This window comes from Corvus moneduloides, chromosome 6 (genome assembly GCF_009650955.1).
Source record: "Corvus moneduloides isolate bCorMon1 chromosome 6, bCorMon1.pri, whole genome shotgun sequence".
NCBI classification, from domain to species: domain Eukaryota; kingdom Metazoa; phylum Chordata; class Aves; order Passeriformes; family Corvidae; genus Corvus; species Corvus moneduloides.
Window position 1 is genome coordinate 15,570,213 of NC_045481.1, and position 24,353 is coordinate 15,594,565.

At 39.0% G+C, this 24,353-nt stretch overlaps 1 protein-coding gene across 3 annotated transcripts in view; it reads left to right on the forward strand.

Moving 5' to 3' along the window:
- The window catches only part of BTBD7 (BTB domain containing 7), a 56,287-nt gene that overhangs the window by 16,055 nt on the left and 15,879 nt on the right, over nucleotides 1-24,353 (forward strand). For 2 of the 3 annotated variants that reach the window (XM_032112766.1, XM_032112767.1), the window contains exons 2-5: nucleotides 2,495-2,680; nucleotides 7,738-8,817; nucleotides 22,108-22,316; nucleotides 23,686-23,761. In XM_032112766.1, coding sequence (XP_031968657.1) covers nucleotides 2,599-2,680; nucleotides 7,738-8,817; nucleotides 22,108-22,316; nucleotides 23,686-23,761 — 1,447 coding nt within the window. In that variant the 5' untranslated portion in view covers nucleotides 2,495-2,598. The remainder of the gene's footprint in view (nucleotides 1-2,494; nucleotides 2,681-7,737; nucleotides 8,818-22,107; nucleotides 22,317-23,685; nucleotides 23,762-24,353) is intronic. The other variant, XM_032112768.1, reaches the window with a different exon arrangement.

The following is a 24,353-nucleotide window of genomic DNA, read 5'->3' on the forward strand; positions in this document are numbered from 1 at the left end:
GAGCCATGGGGCCCAATACGCTTTATGAACTACAACATGTTTGAATTCAAGATGCAAAATACTCAAGAAATCAGCCTGTACACACATGACTTACCAGTGCATGGAAGTTACATATTCTAAATTTAGTGAGTGAATTTGTTCTGCATGATACTCACTTGGGCTTAGTGTGTAACAATGTTATTGTGGTAAGCCTCCAAATAACATAATTTTATCTATTGTGTATTTTAGGACTCTTTTATCATGTTCCTTTTCCAGTTATTTAAATCCTTGTTTGCAAATTCAAGCATTGACTGCTAATGGTATTGAACAGTCGCATATATTCCTTGATTGCATTCCTTCCATCTTTTGGTGCATATTTTTTGCCAAGTGGAAGGAGGTGGAAGGTATTAACTTCAGACCTGAGACTTGGTTCTAAATATTGAGTGCTTACTTATAAAGAAAAAAGAGAAGCCCAACACTTTTTTTTTCTTCCCTCTTTTACTTAGCTCCTGGGCTCTTTCCTGTATTAGGAAGAACTGAAAACTGTTAGTAGACATCTAATAGACATGTTATCACACCGCAACTGAATGCAGAAGAGAAAAGTGAAATAACAATGGCATTATTCCAGGACTCAAGTCCAAATGAACCAAGTCCAATTTTAGCTGAGAAAAGGGAAGTTGTTGGGATATCTACTCAGGTTGTTGGCCTTTACCTGTGAGCAAGTTAGCATTCAAACTTCAAGGTGACTCTTACCTTCACAAAGTTTGTCCTGGATGTAACTAATTCCATCTAGAAATCTACACCACATTTAAGCAATGTATTCTTGGTGCATACAGAAATCACTTGGAGTGTCACTATTTTAATGAAATTATTTTCTAAGTGTTTTTTCTTAAGTCAGTGAAGTTTTTCATAAATGAAGTAGAGATCTACATCCATGTGGGTTCAGTAATCTTTGAATTCCTTATTTCTGCACAAGGCAGAACATGAGCGCATGCATTGGTAAGACTGAACTGATCCAGCAGCTTGTGTTTGCTGAGATTTGCTGATGTTCATTGGTGTGATGTTGCCTGTTTTGTGTGTGCTCTGGTTCTATCTTCATCCCGAGTAGACTCCTATTCCTGTAGGAGGGTATTTTGTCTTTGTTTCCAGATGTGTAGCAAGTTGGATCTGCAAGTTCAAGACTGTATGCAGCTGAGATGACCTGGCTTTCTCGCTAGGGAGGGTGGTCATGGGAGCTCCCTTTTCTCATTTACAAGCTTGCAGGTTGGCTCAAGTTGGCTTGAAAGCTGCTGTGGTGGTTTTATGGTTGTGTCTCCTGCCCTAGCAGAATTCCACTAGTGCTCAGCAGGCTGCAGCTGTGTGAGGCCACCCTGGGGATATGCACAAGCTGGAGCAGCAATTCTGCCTGATAACCACATCTGTAAAGCCAGGTTTTCAAACCCTTCCCTATTCTTCCTCTTCGCGTAGCCAGCACTCAAATCCGGGAGCACTTGTTCCCCTCACCTCTGTGCCTACAGCAATTTGCAGCCTTTTCCTTCCTGGCCTCTCTCACTTTCTGCTCCACAGGATCTGCACTGCATGTTTCCTTGAAACATGCACTTGCATGTCACTTTCCTGGCCAATTTAACATGCCAGAGACTACCAAGAAAGGAAGAAAATTTGGAAGCATATAGCAAATCTGTGTTAACAACATTCAAGGGAATCTAAAGGATTCTTGGTATAGGCTTCACCTTTGTATCGCTCTTTATATGCATGTTTATGTTTTGGAAGGGGTCACAGGTGTTCAGTTGACAGTAGCAGTTCTTCATGTGGTAACTTCCATTTTTCTGTATTAATATTTTAACACTGCTAATATTGGAATAAATTAGAATGTTTGTTGTATGTTAGCAAAGAATCCTTGTTCAAATTACCTCAGAACTGATTTCTAAGATGTTTTCAAATGCCCAAAAAACATTCAATGAATCCTTAAATGCCTTATTTTTGCTATTTTAAACATACTTCTAGGTCTTTTCAAGTCTGAATTTGAAAAGCAGTACTGAATGAGAAGTATGTAAATGTTATGAATAAAAATGCAGCTGAAAGCAGTGATGATGGTATAACCTCCAACAGGACTGGCTTGTTTAGCTTTCTCAATCAGTATAATTCAGTTTGGGACTTTTTAACAATGTGGGAATAGGTATAAACATGTATGAAAAGTCTTTCTTGGTATAGTCAAAGGAGACTACCTAGTCTAGACCAACTTCTCCTTGAAAATTTCTTAGTTAAAAGTTTGATAGCCATCCTGTTGCATATTGCAATTTATCATATGAATTGCGAATGGTTTGGAAAACTACAGGTTATTGTGGGGGAAAAAAGTGTGTCTGACCTTGGTTTAATCATTCAAATAATAAGCTATCTTGAAAGTTTGCGGTTTTATTTTATGAAAATACTGTGTGCTGGAAGCTGAATTTATTTCATCTAAATCACATAACAGTGACAAATAATGAAGTAACTTATTGGCGTTTTTGTTCTTTAGAAATGGAGGAACAGAATGCTGGACCTGGGATTGAAGATTTATAAAGGATTATGGGATTATACATTGAAGAGCCAGCAGGCGGAATGCCTGAGTGACTGAAGAAAATGGGTGCTAATGCATCTAACTACCCTCACTCGTGTTCCCCAAGGGTAGGGGGAAATTCACAGGCACAACAGACATTCATAGGTAACTCCTTTCAGTTATCTTGTCACTTACAAAAATGACTTGGTGGATTGTGTATGCACTGGATTTGATTTGCTTGCAGAAATGTTATGTAGAGCTTCTATTTTCTAGGTCACCAGTTTGAATCCGTTCAAGTTCAATCGTGCATGAAATTTGGTGCTGTCCATCTGTTTGGCCTGTGTATGCAATGAGTTGATCTGCCTTTTGCAAGTAAACATTTGCCAGGTTATTTAAATAAAATAAATGGAGTTTTTTATCATTAAACCATGCATGCTAGTTTTCCCAGTTCAAGAGCAGTTGCTTTCTGTTAATATTCATACTGTTTTATACTCTTCCTCAGAATTTCTGTGGAACTGTGTCAGAGCATGTGAAACTCTTGATCATCAGTATTCATTGTAGTATTGACATTGTGTCCAAGTCAATTACCTCCTTACTGCTAGAAGGGATATCTCTGGTAATAAACCTGTTAAGGTAATAAACAGGCTTGAAGACAGCTTCTCTTCCTTTTTGTGTGCCTGTAAATGGCACACAAATAATACTGTCCTAACAGTATTATTTACAAGCCAGGACCTTGCTTAGCTGGAGACATGTGTTGAAGTGCCCTTAAGAAAGTATTTTCTCATCCCAGTCATAACTGGGGCAGGCGTTACCTTTATGTGTTTTTCAGTCTAGTACAAAAAGACCTCAGTGTAGATCTAAGTACTGTCACCCTATAAATAATAAACATCTATGTTATGAATCTGAAAGAAGGCAGTCTCTGAGAATATAAATATTCCTTAAAAAAAACCCAACCCTGACAGCCTGAAGAATGATCTTAGCAGTAAATAACATCAATAGTTTATAAATGCTTTTCTCCTTTATGCCTCAGCTTGCAACACTACATAAGTAGTTATTGATATTCAGTGTTACTTCTCTTTTTAATCACCATTGAAAGCAGAACGATATCCTTAGCAGAGGGAAAATTGACTCATTTTGTAAATTTTCTCTTTTTTCTCAGCTTTTGTGGCATTCCTAGCTCTGAGGACAGACCACAAACTGTTGCATTGAAGGATGTGTGCTCTTGACTAAAAATTCCATGTGTGCTGTCACAGCATGTCAAGGAAGAACTTTTAGTCCTAACATCATGGATATCTGTGCTGTAAAGTTTCCCCCGAGGGTTTAAATATTTTCAGTGTATCATAGCTAACTAGTAGAAGATTTGCTCCAGTTTGCATGTATGCTTTCTAAAATGCAGCTAAAATGCTTTTCTTACATGTCATGGTGTTTTTTAATCTGCCACTGTATTGAGTGAAGAGAAACCCTTAGAGGCCTTGAAACAGGCAGATTTGCAGGCTGAAACACCTTTTGAGCAGATTTGAAGAGAGTTCCAAAGGCTTCATTAAATTCCCAAGAAACTTTCTACATGATATGTGGAAGGTTTAGTTGATGCTCTTCATTATTAAACTCAAAATAGAAACCCATTATATAGTATGTCACAATAAATTTACTGACCCCTGTTACCTATGGGAAATTGTGGCTGAGGCTCTTTTTGAGGAAAGCCTAAAAGCATGTGCTTGTCTCACCTTAGGAAAGGCAGATGAGTGTTCTGGGTAAAATTCTTGCTGAAATCTCCTGATACTATGGGGTTCTGTGAGTGTGCTATCTACATCCCAACGTGTACATCTCTTCTTCCCACCTTGTGGTGTTTGGCTCTTTCTCATTTTGATTTTTGTTTGCATGGTTGGTTTTTGTAGCTGTCTCAGTAGAAAATAGATGTATCCTAAAATTGATAGCTGAGGTTTTCATCACTTGTCAGAATAATGATGTTTTAATGTTGTATCAGCTTTTACATGTGTGGGGGCTTGGGTGTTGTGGGGTTTTATTCCTTTGCTTGGGGGGGAATTGTCTGTTTTTATGGTCTTGTAGGGGTTTTTTTAATGTAGATGGCGTTAGATCTATTTACTGCCCCGAAGCAGAATTGGGGGATAGAGTTATCATAGCTGCATCGTAATATGTATTAGTTGCCTTATTCCTGGAAACTGGATTCAGGCCTATGGGTTTGTTTTAGACATGCTACTTTACCATTAAAGCCCTGCACCATCTTTCCTGCTAACTGTAGGATGAATGCTAAGGTCTGAGAACTGGTATGGCAAAGCACAGTAGTTTCATGGTATGAGCTCTTATTGTTAGTTGACTTCATCCTAGTTTGCTTATAGTTTATGAAGAGGAGACAAATCAGTTCAAAATAGTGTAGTGCACTTACTGGAAAATAATACTTTTGTTTTAGCAAAAGCTTAACTAGTCATCTCCTTGGTGTTTTGTCTGCAGCAGTCAGGAGGAGGATTTCACGCCATTTCTTAGGGTGGTGCATCTGTTCAAGATGTTTGCTTTTTTAAGTAGAGCTCTATAATTAGATATTAAAATATGTGGGCATGCAAGGGACTAAACAGATCCCATTTTTCATTGTCAAGTTCCCAAGTAGCTCCTCTTGGCAGTCATCTGATTCTGTAAATATTTGTCTGTCCAAAGCTGGGTATGGTCTAGGGGCATGAAATAGCGATTGCTTTTGAACAGCATTTAATAGATTGGTGTCTTTTAGTGTAGTGCTGGGGAATAATTTATTTTTTTCCTACTTTTAATGCTGCTGCCTTATGAAGGAATGCAGGCAGCCCAAAAATGTTCTCTTCCAGATTCTTTCTTTGAGGGATATGGAGCCACCGGCTGTTGGGAACCCAGAGAGGCTATGATGGTGCATCTCTATTTCTTACAAAAAGCAGTTGTGTGGTGATACTTTTGTAGCAGTTCTTTATCTGTTTGTAATGGTTAATAGAACTGTTTGCAGTACTTCCAAAGTTAAATCTTGCAAGTAGCTCAGGGTACACAAAGGTTTGAATGGCATTTTAGTATTTTGTGGTGATTCATGTGCAAGTAATACCTCACAGCAGCCTTCAGGGAAGAAAGAAATTGAGACTTGCGGTGTCCTAGTTTTTCTTTAGTGGAATGTTAGAGAATGTTCTGCGCTCAAATTTGCCATTAGAATCCAATGTACCTCAAGTAGAAATGAGCTGGCATGTTCTCTGGAAACAGAATCTGTCATTATAGGGGGACCAAAGTGTAGTTTTACTTTTATTGTAAAAAGGAAAATTTCAAATTAAGCAGAAATTCTACGCTTGTCTCTGTCAGCAGGAGGCTAAATCTCTGCTTTTCTGTTGTCATATCTAGTATAGCATGTGGAAGGAATTTTTGTGGTAAATTTTGCAGCACAACGTCTTTGTTGAAGTTTTCTTGAGTTACTCCTGTTCTTTTCATTTAAATTTGTATTCTTTTCACTTCTTGAAATTTCAACATGATTAATAACATGTTGCCTGATCAAGCAAATTTTAAACTTGGATAAAAAGGTTAGATGTCTTTCCTCAAATAAAGCAAAGTTCCTTCTCAGAGTTTTCACTAATAGAAGAATCATAAAACCACTGCATTGCGTGATTTGTGGGAGTTTTAATTAGCTTGACATAAAAACCACTGTGTAAGTTTAGTTATTGAGACTTAAACAATAAAACAATTTACAGAACTGTTAGATTGCTACAGCTGCCTTAGTCTCAAATACAGCTTTGAATTACTCCAGTGTCTTTCAAAGTTCAAGAAATACTTGAAATCACGTGGCAACTGAAAGCAGTGTGTTTTGACAGACTGGCCCATGACATCACTATCAAAAGAGCATCACAGTGAATCACCCTGAAACAGGTGGAGCTGTGAGATTGCAGTGATAGAACAAGTTGTAAAAGGCCCCAAAAGCTCTGGTTCTTGAATGGGCTTTGAAAGATTAAAAAAAATGGCAACAAGTAGTGAAGCTACACAAGTGTGCTAATGGAAACATGTTAACTGTTTGTGACAGAAAATGGACAAACACTATTTCAGATGAACCTGTGATTGTTATTGATATGTGTAGCACTTGCAAATGTTTTCTTCTCATTCTTTTTTGGTCCAGAAGTGGGAGTTGGGTTTGTGTACTTCCTTTTCTCTTTTCTTGTCATGTCTGTGGTTCTTCACCATCTGGCTTAGAGTGAAAGCCCTGTAAATAGACTTAAATTAGAAAATAACCGTTAAACAGAAGCATGACTCTCACATTAAAGCTATGGTTTTTTAACTCCTTTTTTTTCTCTAAAACACTACTTAGGTTTTCCATTACTCGTCAAAATGCAGACTCTAATTCCTTTTTTTCCTCACTGAATTGCAATCAGTGTTAGTTCATAGTATAATTTCCCTATAAATTATTTTTGAGGAGAAAAATAATTATATGTATACTTCAATTGTATAATGCTCTGTTCAAAGGAAATCTTTAATAATACACTATGACTTTCTCCATATTCTTTTTGATGGTGTGTATGCACAAATTAGTATTTGTAGTTCTGTGGAAAGGAGCCCATTTTATGTGTTTGACTTTGGCATTACTTGATTATCAGATGACAGGATTTTTACTTTTCTTTCTAAATTTGCACTGAAAATAATTAATTGTCCTTAGTTTCCCTGAGTGTTTTGGTGTACTGTGTTCTCTTGCTTTTTATTCTTGTGACTAGGACTGTCTGATGCCAGGTATGCTTCTATTGTTTTAATGATGCTTAATGCTAGAACAGAATTTGAAAAACACTTTGAAGGGGGGATTGCTAGTATTTCACTGACATATTAGGATTTAAAAAGTTAATACAATTACACTTTCAATGTTACAACTGCAGTACTCTCTTCCTGCTTAGATAAGTGTACCATATGCTATAGAGCTACATCAACTGGCACCACTGAGTTCTTAAAATTGAATATATTTTAAAAAACCCCAACCAAACAAAAGAAAACCATACCCCAAAACATCCCAAAATCCAGCAAACTATGAGCTTTGTAGATGCAGATAAAAGGCTTTGTTCTTAATCACCAGAAAAGGCTTCAGTCAGGTTTTCAGTTACCATATTATCTGATGTGAGGAGAAGGAATAACTGTGTAACTTGCAGTATCATTGATGGAGCATTTAGGTTTTATGGACCTTCCTTTTAAATTTAAAGAATAAATGTGTTCAATTCTCCTTTTGCTTTTAGGGACATCCTCCTACTCTCATCAAGGTTTTGGCTGTGAATCAAAGCTGTATAGCCTTGACCATGGCCATGAGAAACCTCAAGACAAGAAAAAGAAAACCTCTGGCCTTGCCACCCTCAAAAAGAAATTCATTAAGCGTCGGAAATCGAGCCGATCTGCTGACCATGCCAAGCAGATGCGCGAGCTCCTCTCAGGCTGGGATGTCAGAGATGTTAATGCATTAGTAGAAGAATACGAAGGAACATCAGCCTTAAAGGAACTTTATCTACAAGCTAATTTGGCAAGACCAGAAGCCAAGACGCTACAAAAAGACATGGCTGAACTTTATCAATACAAATATTGTACTGATGTAGACTTAATATTTCAAGAAACTTGTTTTCCTGTGCATCGTGCAATATTGGCGGCCAGATGTCCATTTTTTAAGACGCTGCTTTCTTCCTCACCAGAGTATGGGGCAGAAATAATAATGGATATTAACACAGCTGGCATAGATATGCCTATGTTTTCTGCTTTGTTACACTACCTTTATACGGGCGAGTTTGGAATGGAGGATTCAAGATTCCAAAATGTTGATATTCTTGTGCAGCTTAGTGAAGAATTTGGAACACCAAATTCCTTAGATGTTGACATGCGCGCACTGTTTGATTATATGTGCTACTACGATGTGGTTCTTAGCTTTTCATCCAACTCTGACTTAGTTGAAACTTTTGGTGGAAGTCAGAACTGTCTAGATGAAGAGCTCAGAGCTCACAAAGCTATTATTTCATCACGATCTCCCTTTTTCCGTCACTTGCTGCAGAGGAGGATACGAACGGGTGAAGAAATCACAGACCGAACTCTACGAACTCCAACTAGAATTATATTGGATGAATCTATCATACCAAAAAAATACGCTAAGGTCATTTTGAACTGTATGTATACAGATGTGGTGGACCTCTCCGTTTTGCACTCCAGTCCTTCAGTGGGCAGTTTAAGTGAAGTTCAGGCTCTTGTAGCAGGAAAACTAAACATGACTAGGGCTGAAGAAGCTATGGAGCTTTATCATATAGCACTGTTCTTGGAGTTTAACATGCTTGCACAAGGTACGTACTACTGCCCTCGCTGTAGAGTATATGACCTTATTAGAACAAGTTTTAGCAATTTTGCAGTGTAAGTTGCAGGAACTCATGCCTTCTGATCAATGAATCAGTATGATTACGCAGAAGGATCTTATTGTTTAAAATACCCCTGTGTTCACACATCTCACAACTTTGACATAATACATTACTCATACACTTTGCTTACTTATACATTCTACCTACTTACACGTTTCACTTGCTTAGATTATAGTACTTATACATATCACTCTAGTTATACATTTTCTTACAACGTCTACATAACACAGTACTTACACATTTTACTTACTTCTACATTCTACCTACTTTTACATACTACTCTACTTTTACATTTTACACTACTTACATAATACAGTACGTATACATTTTGCAATTGCTGTGCAAGAGATCTCCCATTGCTCGATTGGTTTCTCTATTCTGTCCATGAGCTCTGCACGTGCTTTTCCTGATAATATGATTGGTTTTAATCAAGTGCAGCACAGTCCTTTTTTATCTCTTCCTTGCTGTCTTGGTATTTAGTTTTTCAGCTTCTTCTTTCCCGATTCTTTTCCAATTTAGCACAGTTTACCTTTCAGTCCTTGATGAATTCCTGAGGGCTCTAACAGGTGGGGCTCCTGATCCAGGCAAGCAGCATTAAGATGATGACAGCAACAAAGCCCATCCAGTGATCAGCAGCCAAGTTAGTTCAGGAAATGCAAACAACAAGACAGCAAAGGACAGGGAACAGATATAAACCTGGCCCACCTCTCCCCTCGAACCTTCAGACTGGAGCTTAAAAACCCTCTTGGGGCTGATGCGCTGCAGCTGAAGGTGGAAGGCCAGGTGAAGCTGGTGAGGGTAACTCCAGCCTGCTCACTCTCTGAGGGCTCTGGTAAAAATAACTAAAAATGGTTTGGCTGGGGCACACTATCAAGGTTCAAATACTTTACAACAGTAAGTAGCTTATTGTCAGCTATCTGTGGCTGGCAGCTCCTTTAGAAATGGAATTTGTTTTCCATCTGTAAGTTGTCAATAATGCTTCTGTTTTCTAGGGACAGAAGAAATGCCGTGCAAGAGATTTAGTTATATGGTGCATCATTGTAGAAGATTGTTATTTAGATCAAATATGTATAACTGGTCTTGATATTTCTAATGCTTATCTGCTTTCTGTAATCCATTTTTGGGTGTAAACTACCAGGAGAAGATAGGAGAGATCCTTGTTGAGAGGAGGAAATACTCAGCCGTGTTAGGAAGTGTCCCTATATATTAACAAGGCTGTAAACTTGAATGATTGTTTTTGTAGTTCATGTCAGACACCAACTCTGCAATCTTGCTGTTGGAAGGTAAATTTAAACAGCTTAATTGCACTAGTCTTAGGTCTTTAATATCTGTATGTACAGACCTGAAGGCAGGGTCAGTCAGTATTTTGAGACATAAAGTTTAGAAAGTTTTACTACTTCCATTATTCTCAAAGATCACTCAAATCTTAGTAACATACAACTCCTGACCTGAATTATTGCAATCTCAGGTAAGGTGTCACTGATCAGTGAACTAATGGTACTTCTTGTGGTGGCAGGAGCTTTGCCTGCAGTTTTGTCTGTTGATGTTTGAGCTATTTAGTGGCCATATTATACATAATGAAGTATGGGAATTGCTTCAGGCCTTGCTGATGCAGGATATGAATTTTGCTTTTGAGCTGAGAAAGGGAAAATGGAACTCACTGGTATATCAGCAACATAATTTGTTTAAGCTGGTTTAATTTTTTTAACAAAAGTAGCTTTTTACAGTAGATCTGGATGTCAAATTAAATTTGACAAGATTGAAACCTATTATAAGCTATAAAGTAGTTCTAACTAAAATAGGAAACTTGATAGAGAGTGGACGGGAAAGAGCAGTTATAAGCACTGCAGGAAGAGATCATATTTTTAATGGGTTCTCCTAATAGTTACATGAAACTGAGAGTGATAAGAGTATGTGAAACTAATAGAACTACTGTAGCTCATGCAGAGTTTGCCATTAGGAAACTAATTTTCAGATTATGCTGAAAGTTGAAATAATTGTGCTGCAATAAAACTGGCACAAATCAAAGGGGATGTGTTTTCTGAGGCAACATGCTACAGGATGCAATTGGGCTGTTCTTAGGCTCAGAATCATCCAATTATAGAGCAGCCCAGGTTAGAAGGGGCTTCCAAAGATCATATGGTCCCATCTACCCAAGTGAGAAAGGGAGCCTAGGTGAGATTATCTAGCATTCTGTCCAATCACTTCTTGAAAACCGCCAGTGATGGGGACTGTTCTGTGTTCCTGGGGAGGTTGTCCTGGTGAATGATTCTCGTTGCAAAAACATCTTGTGTTGAGATGTCTACCAGTGCAACTTATACCTGTTGCCCCTTGTCATCTTCACGTGGCTTCTTGTGAGAAGAGAACCTCTGTCCTTTTTATAGCTGCCCTACAGTACCTAAAGGTACTGTGACAAGAATACTGACTAGGAATACTGCGACAAGGTCCCCTGAGCCTTCTGTTCACCAGGGAGAAGAGACCTAACTTCCTTCAGTCTTTCCTCGTAGGCTAGGTTCTCCAGCACTTTGATCATCATCATGGCAGTCCTTTCAGATCCTCTCTTGTCTATCTGCACCTTTCTTACCTTTGTTGTTTCCCTCTCAGTACACCTAGAAACTTAATGTTTCAGAAGGGGCAAGAAGTTTTACCACAGTTGAACTGTGGTATTCAGTTAATTTCTGTATGATATGCACAAGCTAATAGTACTTGAGAATAACTCTCTGGATCAGCTGAAAGCAAAAAAGGAAAATGGGTTGAAATTGAAGAGGTGATGAAATTTCTCAGTTTTGGTGAGTGCACATAAATACAAGTGCTAAAAGGATTTCACATGCTCAGGGAATACTAATGAGAGAATTAAATGGTGAATGAAACCCTCAGTGAGACACCGAATAATTATGCACTGTTTCATAAATGAAAAGGGTGCAATTCTTTTACTCAGATTGGAAACTAAATTTGAACAACCGTGGTCTGGAAGCGCTCTGAGGAAGCGGTGTCGGTTATATCAACGCAGAAAAGCATTGACAGATAGAGATCTTCAAAGAGAAAGTTAGTTATAGATAGGAAAATGGCTTTTATTTTCAGTGTTAGTAAATACTGAAAAACAAGCTGATGTTTTATTTGGTGCTGAGTTTGTTTCTGCTCTCTTTGAGTTGAGCATGTTTGGATCAGCATGTCCTAAACTGGCACCCTTTTCAGTAATGCACTACAGACTGCATTACTGGTCTGCATGCTGCTCTGGAATATATATTCCATGAGTCAGTGGTAACAAGATCTCTACTTTTTCCTGGGAGTATTCCCTTAGTACTACCTCTAGGAGAGTAAAAGAAAGGCAGCTGCAGGAGCTGCGCTGGGCTTGCACCTTAGCAGCACACTTGGGTGGCTGAAGCCAATGAGTGCAGCAGTGCAGGCTCGGTCTAGGTGGCCCTCTGGATGAACTGGAGCTGTAGTGTTTTGGAGATGGTCATAGGGAGGAGGTAGAGGGATGTAGTGACGTTCAGAGATTTTCTTCTTTCCGTAGTAAATCCCTTTCTGACCACAAAAGTAGTGAGGTTGAGGGGTGAAGCTGTTGTTATATATAGGGGAGAAATGCAGTAAAATCAGCAAGTGTTGAAATCTATTAAATTATCAAATACTAGAAAATGTAGATTTGGCACCTCTTCAGATACTGAAATTCTAGATGTTAACTTCACCTAATTAGGATTTTACAAATTGGTGCTGCATTCCCTAGCTACAGGAGAAAGTAGTAAGCGCTCTGTAGATCTGTATATGCCAGTGGAGTCGGAATCTAATAATTTCATACTTAATTTGCAGAGTTCATGTTTAGGTCTTTGGTACTCTGCAGACATGGAAGAACTGCTCTGGTACAGTCTTACAATCAAAATTAAAGCTTATTTGAGCAGGGAAAACTATATGCCTGCACATGACTGAGATCACTTAAAGATGTGCTTTAGTTGTGACCGCCATTCTTGTTTTCGACTTAATTGTAGCACCTTGTCCTCACTTACTATAATACTTAACGTGAGGAAGATGGGAGATCTTAATTTCAGTAGTGTCTATCCCATTCCCTGATTTCACAGCTAGCAGATTTCTATGCTGGAAGCTGTCACTCAAACATCTGGCTTCTAGATGTTATACAGAGTGATGCAGGAAGAGACAGCATTGTGTAGGTGTTGGAGCAGGCAGTTCTCCTGAAATCTCTTAGCTTGGACCTCTGACAGTGTTTTTCCACTCTGTGGTGCAGCAGGTGTCCAGTTCTGCCCAAGTACTGACTGATTCCATCAGCTGGCTTTCTCAGTAGCTGATGTCTTAAGTTTCTTCTCTAGATTTCCACACCCTCATCTAAAGTTTTTTGTTTCAGTTCACTCCTGCTAGCCAATTGCAAACTTGCTAATGCTTGTCTCCTTGGTTTCCTGGAAAATATTTTGGGCTTATTATGTTGAGTCTGGATACTCTTTCCAATTTGTTTTTCTCACTTGTACTCAGTTTTGCCTGGGTGTTTGTAACTGAGTGTCAAGTGAAGTGGTGTATTTTAAAGCTTCTGATCAGCTGTTTTTATTTTCAACAGATTTTAATTTGATTTGTCTTCAGGGACCTTTCTAAATATCCAGATGTTGTAATTTTTCTTCAGTTGCAGCAGATGATTCAGCTTTGACTATTTCCATGGAAATTTTCCTATTCCTAACACCGTGATACTCCTTTTTCTGACTATGGTAATTTAATAGATAGTTTCCCCATGATGAAGACAGTGATAGCATATGCAATGAATCTTTACTGTCCAAGTAAAGCAGGGCAACCTTTATCTAGAATTTCCTCTGCCTTCATCTTGATTTGTTTCAGCTGAGGATTGCCACTTACCTTACAAGAGAAACTGAAATGGGTCTTTGAATGAACTTACTTGAGTAAATGCACTAATCAGCAAGCATATCTGGTCGTGATATATATATGTGTGGATAATAGAGCTGATCATACCGAAACCCATTTGTTACCTAATAGGACTGACACTGCTCTTAGAGGTGCTCTGGTAGTTGTTACTATCAAAAGCAAAGCTCTTCAGGGCTTTCACAGAGGCTGTGAGGATTAGAGCCCTTTCCAGGAGGTTGGAGCACATCCCTTAGTGGAACATTTCTGTGCTCTGGCTGCCTGTTTCTGTCGTCTGCTGCAGTTTTTCTGTCTTCATGCTACCTTGCTTCTCTCTGTCAACTGTACTGGTGCAATCATTTTAACACATTGACTCATAAAGATTTGGTTTAATATCACTTACCCCTTGTTCTTCTGTAGCACAGTTACTAACACCAGATCAGTTCCCTAGTCCTGTTCATCACACGTTGTTAAAATAATCCCCACTTCCAGTCTTACTGTACTGCCCTGCTGTTGCAGGGAAGTTTGACTTCAGGCATATTAGTTTTATTAGATAGCTGTATTACATATGTGAATCCTCTATTGCATCTTGGCCTTGTTGCCTACTGTCATGGATAGTCCCACTGAGGCTGTGGTACAGAATGTTTTTCTGTGATGGGCTTTTAGATACTGGGACCTTATGAAGTAGTTTTGCCTGAGAACCTTTTCTGTCAACTGATGCAAAAAAGTTTTCTAAAGTAAGACTGACAAAAACTAACTCAAATTCAGACTTTTTGTTTTCCTTTGCTTTTATTTTAGGTGTTGCATTTACTCTTGACAACTATAAGAACTTAGAAGCTTTATTTAAAGCCATATTGAGTAGCAAAGCCTTTGATCTAGAAGCAGATACTGCTTGACATCAAAAGTACTCTTGATCATAGGAGGACTGAAATGCCAGGAATCCTACAGTAGCAGTATTAAGTACACATAAATGTATTGGGAGATTAGTGCAAGTGTGTCAGTTACATATCAGTGCAGTAGGAATGCTCAAGGAGTTTTGAGATAAATTGTGTATGATTAAGTAACTATTAATTTAAGTCATAGAATCAAAGAATGGTTTGGGTTGGAAGGGGCCTTAAAGATCATCTTTTTCCAGCCTCCTTGCTGTAGACAGGTGCCTTTCACAAGACCAGGTTTCTCAAAGCCCCATCCAGCCTCGTCTTGAACACTTCTGGGGATGAGGCATCCACAGCTTCTCTGGGCAGCCTGTTCCAGTGCCTCATTGCCCTCACGGTAAAGAATTTCTACCTAATCTAAACCTGCCCTCTTTGAGTTTGAAGTCATTCTCCCCTGTCATTATCCCTACATGCCCTTGTAAATAGTCTCTCTCCAGCTTCCTTGAGCCCCTTTAGGTATATAGGTGTTATAAAGTCTCTGGGCTGAGTTGCTGGGTCATGTTGAGCTTCTCATCCACCAAGACCCCCAAGCCCTTCTCCTCAGGGCTGCTCTCAATCCGTTTTCCACCCAGCCTATATTTGTGCTTGGTATTGCCCCAGCCCACATGTAGGACCTTGCACTTGGCCTTGATGAACTTCATGAGGTTCACAGAGGCCAACTTCTCAAGCCTGTCAAGGCACTTCTGGGTGACATCCCATCCCTCCAGCATATTGACTGCACCACACAGCTTGGTAGTGTTGTTTCCAGACGGATCTGCTCCATGATCTTGCCTTGCACAGAAGTGAGACTGACTGGCCTGTAGTTCCCTGAGTTTTCCTTTTTTCTATAAAAATGAGGGTTATGTTTCCCTTTTTCAGTCAGTGGGAACTTCACTGGACTGCTACAACTTCTCAGATATGATGTATAGTGGTTTAACCACTTCATCCACCAGTTCCCTCAGCTCCCATGGACCTGTGCATCTTCAGGTTCTTTAGATGGTCTTGAACCTGATCTTCTACAGTGGGCAGTTCTTCATTCTCCCCCTGCTTTTGCCTTCTGTGACTGGGGTGGTGTGGCTGGAACACCTATTGGTGAAGATGAGGTAAAAAAGTTGTTAACACCTCAGCCTCCTCCATGTTCCAGTTAACTGAGTCTTCTGTTCCCTTCTGAAAAGGGCTCACATTTTCCCTAGTCTTCATTTTATCACCAGTGTACCTGTAGAAGCTCATCTGACCTGTTGTCTCCTTGTAATGATTCACTTGCACTCAAGCCTGAAACTATTGCTTAGGTTTTATATTATGAAGACTGGAAAGGATCTTCCAGTATAGCAGTTGCATTCCAAGGTTATATGCAAGGATAAAGAATTTGACTGAGTTCTGCAGCAGAGCACATACAATTTGTTTGCAATGTCATAATTTATAGAGAAACAGTGCTGGTCACTGTTTTCAGGTTTTTCTTTCAGCCACCAAGTTCTAGGAAGTACGTGGCTTAAATGCTGACTGGTGGTGGTTGGTGGTGGTCACTCTAAACATCAGCTCTTCCTCCCTCAGCTCTCTGTTGTTCCCATATGAAGTTCTCCCTCTGGTTTGTTATGGTTGAGTTGGCACGTTGTGTTTCTGAGCCATGGTGGTTTTCTGTTTAGGCTGGATCAGCTTTGCTGTCTGCTGGTGCTGCTGATGTGCTGCTCAAGGAATGCTGAAGCCAGCCAAGGGCAGTTACCAACTGAATGGCTGCAAGAAGCTAAAGATTAGGATGCACATGGGTGCAAATTTCAGGCTTCCTAAATTCATGCATTTTACCTGTGGCAGGAGCAGAACAGTAAATTCATTTTCACCTTTGGGAGAGAAAACATTAGAGAGCTTGTTCCACCAATATTGATTGCTTTAAACATGTAATGATTACCTTGTTTTTCTGGCTAAACTTACAACTTAAAAAATCCAGCTGTTAATATCTTAGAAGGTTTAACAGCTTTATAACTGTATCGTTAATTAAATTATTTTTAAATAATGCAAGTTGCATAGTTTTTGTCTGCTCTCTAATTATTTCAAATAACTGAATAATATATTGTATTGGATTTGACATGATTCAAGACTTTTCACTGAAGAAGAATGGTTAAGAGTAGCACAAAATGCTGCCTTGACCTTACCTTCAGATAATATTTTATTTTTGCTTTAACAGTTAATTGAATTGCTATGAAGTCATGAGCTTTGTATTTGAATAAAGCAAACTATAATGCTTTATACATTAACAATGCCATAATAGATGTACTTTGAATCCAGCCTTTCAAGGATGGCTTTACATGCATGTTTTTAATTTTTATGCTTGGAAAAATCGGCAGAGGGATTAAAAATAGCTCAAAAAACATCACACATTTGGCCGTAGACTTCAGCAGTGGCCCATTGAGCACTTCGTTATCTCCAGTGCTATTTAGGTCTTGTTTTCTCTTCTGCAAAACATTCACATAGTTTTACACCTTCACTAACCAGAATGTCTGCTTCAGAGGTCTAAGATGTGGGAAACAGTGCACCTGCAAATTCCAGCCTTGGCATCAGTTATCAATTAACTTAATCTGCTTTTAAAGATACTTTTTAAAAATAGTTTCAGGAGGAGATAGAAAAGCACTAAAATGTTGAAAAGCTAGGAACCTGTAGCATTCCATGAAGACGGAGAGTACAGTGCTGCCAGGAGGCAATAAACGTTAATAGACTGGGAAAATGCCTGCATCCAAAAGGTGGAAGTTGAACAAGATCCTTGTTCACAGTACAGTTAGAGGAAGGTAGAGGTTGTTGGAGTTGCTGCTTCTGTGATAACTAGTTAAAAAGGTAGTTCCTGTTTGTACTATGTAAGTCTCATGACTTGCTCGTACTGTTTTTGTACTGCCATGGAGAACATAAATTCCAATTGCCATGTCTCTCAAGTGTATGAGCTCACTTGTATCTGCCACTGATTGATTGGTAGTGCTGCTCTTCCTCCTGCAGTAGTCTCCTTGTTTATTTTCTCTGTGCTCTCTGTAGGGTTTGGGCTGTTGTGAACTTGATGTTGCTGGAAGCAGGATTGATGGAAATTAGTTGGCTAGCTCATGAGTGGCCACCAAGCACCAGCATGAAGAAGAGACAGGGGACATGTGGTGTGTAAGAAGGAGAAAATCTAGTTTAATAGCACTGTGCGAGTTTAGCTTCTATGACTGCTCCCACAGCCTGTGAGCGTGGGCTACCCTCTAAGGAATCCTTAGCAAGTACAGGGTATATTTGCAGCTCTGGGTCTATAAGATGTGGGAAAGAAGCTGGACAAATGATATCTTCCTTTTTTCTTTCTCTTCCTTTGAGAATCTTGGTTAGAGCAGCAAGGATGCACATGAATGGATGAGACAGGCATGTTTGGAACTTCCAAACATGTTGCAGTCCAGACTAGCTGCAGGCTGTACATCTGAACTGTTCTCTACCTGCCAATAAATTCAAAAACTGTGGTTCCTGTGATTGCCAGCGTGGTCTCTCCTAATGTGACAAACTTAATAAACATTTAATAGCTTCTAGATTTCAGTTCAGTGTTAAGATGAATTCTTACTACTTTTTTTTTCCTTGGCTCCACTGATGTGCACAAGTTTAGAGGGAAGGGCTTCAGCTCAGAATGAGTTAAATCAAGCTAACAGTTTTGTAGCTTTGCTTAATGCCACTTTTGCTGATTGTTGAAGGCACTTGTCTTCAGTAGGTCTGTCAACTGTCTGATCCTAAGCCGCTAGCTAGAATGCTAAATGTAGGCTCAAGCTATTTCTGTCTGGAAGGACTGTGGAACTGCATTTGAGAGAGAACCGTGGAAGCAGAAAGGACTTGATTGTAGGCATTGTCCATTGGCATCCAGCAAAAGGAGTGCATGGAATAGCATAATTTGTGCAAAATGTGATAATTATCTTTCCTTTTTGTAAATTCCAGGTTGAATCTCTGAAGGATAGTAGTGGTCACAGAAGCTTGTGGGACACTGCAGATGGATCTTGGGAAGACTGTTGCTGCCTGAGTATTAAAAAAATAGTATTCACAAGAAAAAAGTGCTCTATTCCACTCTGAAGAGCTAAAGTGTGGCTATTAGATGGCTACTTTTTTTGCCAAGTGGCTGATTGTTAAAGCAGAAAAGACTTCTGCCAAAGAAGAAAGGAAATTGGATTCCTTCCATAGCTAGAATTGGGTTGCCCCAATTTATTTAGAAGTTAAAAAAACACTTTAATTATTACCTTATGCTTACTTCAGAAGAAATACTTTTAATAATCCCACACATCTGACCCGCTGCTAAAATTAGTTGGGAAAAAGACTGTTTCATTTGCTAGTCATCCTTAATGAGCTTTTCACCTGATGTCATATTATTGTTAGTTGTGCAATAATTGAACTTGACAGAAGAATTGAGACTGAGCTGATGTACTGTTTCTATAAATTGCTGTTGCTCAGATCTTTGGAACTGCATTTCTCATGTCTTTTCACAGGGCAGGCATCTTTATTTCAAAAATAAATGTCAGATTAAATACTAGGAATGGCATTAATTTTGAGATAAGTCTCTACTCTTGCAGTTTGAGTATCCTGGTGACTGATTTCAGTATGTGAGTTTACTGCCTTTGAAATGGAGCAGTCCTTACATGTGATGTTTAGAGTTCAGGGGGATGCAGTGTCTGCTGAAGTCAGTTTGCATGCAAGCAGAGCAATTGCATGCAAAAAGTTGTGTTAGGATTCAGCAGGGGAAGGCTGAGTGCAGATGACCCTAAAAGAATTGTTTCAAACAATTGTGTTTCTTATTCATGGGAGTCACACTCCTCTTTTAAGCAAATTGCAACTAGTCACCTTTAACTTTCATTCACGTGCCAGGTTTGCTGCTAACTTAACGTTTTCCTTTCTTGAGCCCCAAAAGGAAAGGTGAGAGGGACTCGTGGGACGTTAAATGCAATGTCAGCCCTCTGCTGTTGGAGTAAAAATGGATCCTGAAGTGGAAAGCTTCAGACTTCATTTACTCGTGTTTGTGACGTATGCTGAAGTATTTTGAGCTTTTTGTATGATAGGTTGTGTTTTTGATGGTTTAGTTGTTTCTTGTTTGTTTGTTTAAGGCTCTTTCTCAGATTCTTGACCAGAACTTTCTAAGACTTAAGACTTTAGGAATCTGGGGAATTCCCCCGTCTAGAGGGGGCAGTTTCAGTAACCTGTACCTCAACCCATGGAGTGCATTTCAGAACATTCTCATCCTCTGCTCTAACCTGTACTGGTGATGACTGTAGTGATGTTCCAAGTGCCTCCAACCCATCTTTGCTGCCTGTGCACTGCTCACTTGGGGCCAGTGCTTGCCGTGCAGGTTAGAGGTCAGTATCTATAATGAGGCATCTGTTCTTACTAGTCGTAGTAATGATAATATGTAACCTCATGGAAACAGGTAGGTCTGAGAAGTGCCATACTATTTCAGTAATGGTGAAGGACAAAGCAGTTGTGTTGAAACATGATTCAACACTCACCTCTTTGAAAGAAGCAAATGTACAGTCTGTCTGGGGATGCCCAGTGTAATGTTGCATGTGCTGCATTGTCCAGAAATGTGTGTGCTTTGGGTAGCCCTTCTGTCAATGGCTGCATTCAGTCTTCCTTTTCTCAGGTGAATCGGGCATGTGAAAAAAAAATCATCCATCTGCTTGTTGAGGGAAGTTAGGTTTAAATATGAACTGGTGTAAAATGCATTACTGTTGGGGGACAGACATTACTCTCATAAATTGCTTTAGAAATTAAATAAAGATTGTTTCCAAAACTATGTATACATTCAGACATATTCCTGAAAAGCTTAGAAAATTTTCTTGGTAGAATATTGTTCTTAAAATTACCACACTAGGGTTGTTATACTATTAGGTACAAATATGTGTGTCTAATAGGACAGGTAAATTCATAAGCAGTATCATGTTCTACTACCTTCTTAACCCTCCTGTTAAATTTCCCTTTTAGTGATTTTAATTCTAAGTAATAGCTCCTTTGACAAATTCCCTCCTACTTGAAGAAATGTGTTCACCTGTTACTACCTACTCCTTAGAAACATATCTTTCACATTATTAGTTACAATGGAAATGGAATGAATACTATATATTCTGTATGCTGTCCTATGTAGAAAAGTAAGGTTTTTCTTTTATTTCTGTTAATTGTTGCTAGTGTGTTTTACCTGTATGCAGCCAGTGCAAAAATATGTAGCATCAGGAGACCCGTCTTTGTCTTGGCTAGGGTTGAGATTGCTGTGCTAAACGCTTCTTTACTCAGCTTAGTGCAAGAGCTCAGTAATGTGATACACATCCCTAAACAAAGTTTAGTTTTTAGATATCTTTGAGAGAAAAATGATGATGTATAACAAGTAAAATTGCAGTGTAGACATGTAGTTCTGAACTGTCTGGGGACCTCTTATGGGCATAAGCACAGCTGTAATTTTGTGGCTGTATTGGGTTGAGACTGGAATGTATAATTCTGAGGATTTTTTTCTTTAAATTGCTATCTTTGTGCTAAACTAGATGTACACGTGAAATCAACAGAGTGCTGTTGGAGACTTCAAGTTATCAGTGTTGTGGTGCCATCTGTCTTAATTCCATAGCCCCAGGTACCCATGTTTTCAGCCCTCCTACAGTATGTCTTCCCTCATTTCTTCCAAATCTGCTCCATTTCCCTTCAGGAGTTTTAACTATACTCTCTCTCCTTCAGAAGATGTGTACCCTGTGAAAGAGTAGATCTTAATAAAGCAGTGAGTAGGAAGAAACTGTAGCAGACTCCCCTAAGTCTGCCTCCCTTCTGCTTCCCTGTCAGAGAAGATGCTCCCTGTCCTGGCACCCTCTGTGCCTTGCTGGATACTGAGGCCATCATGGTGGCCTGGAGTAGCTATCCACTGCTTCCTGCCCTCTCTGTGAGTCAGAAAATGATGCTTTGCTGCCCTCATCCTGTACCGAGTAGCTGAGTACCAACACAGTGTCACAGCTTATGTTTCTGCTCCTCTGCATGGTCTCTCTCAGGAGGGTCCATGAGCAAAGTGATACTGACAGAAATCCCACCTTTGTTACAGTTCATAGGTTTCTGTGAATCTGCTGCAAACAATAGTGACTCAGACTCAAATGTGCAATGTTAAAATATGTTAAACACTCAGATAACCAAAGGGGGATTCTGGCTGGGTTGAACTAGCTTTCCAGTTTTCATCCAGGCATGCTAGCAGCCATGATGTTTCATGTGCCTTTAAAAGGTAAATAACACTGTAGTTGGAATCCTAAACCGCTGTTAAAATTGTTGTATTTTTAGTCAAAATATGACCTTGTTTTCAACCTTGAGCTGTAGGGCACTTCTGTATTTAGTCTCACTGGGAGTCATGTGACCCTTTATATTACAGATTTAGCCACGTGTATTATTCCTTCAGGATCAAAGTGCCTCTGTAACAACATCACTGATTGTTGCCCTTGTTTTGTAGGCTGTGAAGATATTATTGCTGAGAGCATCTCACTGGACACCTTAATTGCCATTCTGAAGTGGAGCTCTCAGCCGTACGGTTCCAAGTGGGTACATCGCCAAGCACTACATTTCCTCTGTGAGGAGTTTACCCAGGTCATGACTTCAGAGGTCTTCTATGAACTCAGCAAGGACCACCTGCTCACAGCTATTCAGTCTGACTATTTACAGGTAACCTGCATTGCAGAGTACACCTGGTCCTGCTAGAAGGATGTATTATACCATTGCTAGAAATGCTTGGGAATAGTTAATTTTAAATTGTAGGCTGAAGCAGGCTTGTACACACTAAGCACTCCTTCTGTAATATGTAAAAAAATGAAATGGAAGTAGTGATTAAGGAGATTGTTTTGTTCTTGGCTTGTAGCACAACCCAAATGTGGTATATGCTATTGCTTAGAAGTCTAATAATGGTTTATAAATGGATGCAAATTATTTTAAACAACACATTTCTGAACCTAACATTTGCCTTGCCTGTTCAAGAGATTTATAAAATTACGTGGTGGGAGTAGTTTTGCTGTAACAACACACATACTAATTTAGGGCAGTGGGAGCTAATAAACTAGAAATCAGAAAACTCGATTTATTTTTGTGGAGAGAGAAAAATACCTTCTCTGACAAGTATTGCAGAATTTAGGGGGTTTTTTGTGACTTGCCTTCAGTGATTGTGTGGTTTTAGGGAGAGAGAACGGTACTGGCCAATAAAAAGATTCTGGGTTTTTGCTGCTGTTTCTCTTCAGAGGAGATAGCTTTATAATGATTTTAATAGTTTTTTATAGCTTAAAGATTACTAGATTTTTTTTTTTAACTGCACTCATTTCAATCTTAATCCTTTATAAAAAAGTAAGTGCTAGAGATTATTTTAAGTGGTTCTTTTAAAGATTTGTTTACTCGAAACATTTCAGACATTACAGTTAACAGTAGTGTTGATCTTCCATAAGAGGTTATATTATGACTAAATTTCCTACCCTACTCGTTAAGAAATTACATAGATAAATTTTTTAGTACATGATTTTTTTTCTGTAAGAATGTTGAGTGGTCAGCACGTGTATAGGTATGAACAAAGCAAAGTTGTTTTAATTATAGTATTACTGAAAAATTTTCACATAGATTATAATTTAATAGGGTTGATTATTTTCATCATTTTTCAGGCTGGCAGATGCTGAATTTGTAATATTAAACAAAAGTTCGAAACACCCAGAGGTAGAACTGCCCCTTTTAATTAAATTTAGTAATTCAAACTTTATACCTATAAGTTTCCATACTAAATAAAATTCTTCCTTCTGTGGAAAACTTCTTCCTCTTCCTAGGGATTCAGTAAATAATATGAATCTAGAAATTATGGTGGTGATATACCAGTAGTACAGCTTAAAATATTAGGAGAAGGTGGTAAGCAGATCATAAAGTGCAAATACTTCATGCTTTGGTACAGCTGTGTTTCTTTAGAGCTGTAAAAGACCGGTGACTTTTTTTTTTTCTTTTGTGTGTGTGTATGTGACATTAAATTAAGCATATACAGATTACTGACTTTCTGTTTCTACAGGCAAGTGAACAAGATATTCTTAAATATCTGATTAAATGGGGAGAACACCAATTGATGAAGAGGATAGCAGATCGAGGTGAGGATCCTTTGAACCGTGCAGTACTAAACCAAATAAACCAAAATTTATGGCAGTTCTATTTTGTGAATCGTCTGTAACATAGGGAAATTCAGTCTACTTTGTCCATAGTACAGTCAAAACAAAGCAAATGCTCTTCCTTTCTTTAAAGGTTTTGTTATCTAAAAAATGAGAACACAGCATTCTGAGGGAGATGGGATTGTTTAGCCTGAAGAAGAAAAGGCTTAGAGGGGATCTTAGCAAAGTCTATAAATATCTAATGGCAGGAAGCAAGGAAAATAGAGCAGCACTCTTCTCTAGGCACCCAGGACAAGATGAGGCATTAACTGAAATACAAGAAACTGTGAAGATGGTCAGACACTGGCACAGGTTGCCCACATTAGTTGTGGGATCTCCATCCTTGGAGGTATTCACATCCCAACTGGATGCAGTGAAAGGCAGTGTTCTGTGCCTTAGCTGGGGAGGTGTGGGAAGATGGTTTTGGTTGTGACTGAACTTCTAGAGGTCCTTTCAGTCTCTATGATTGTCTGATTTGAAGTCTGGTTGGTTTCCTGTTGGCTCAGAATTATTTTTCTTGTAACTAATTCATCAC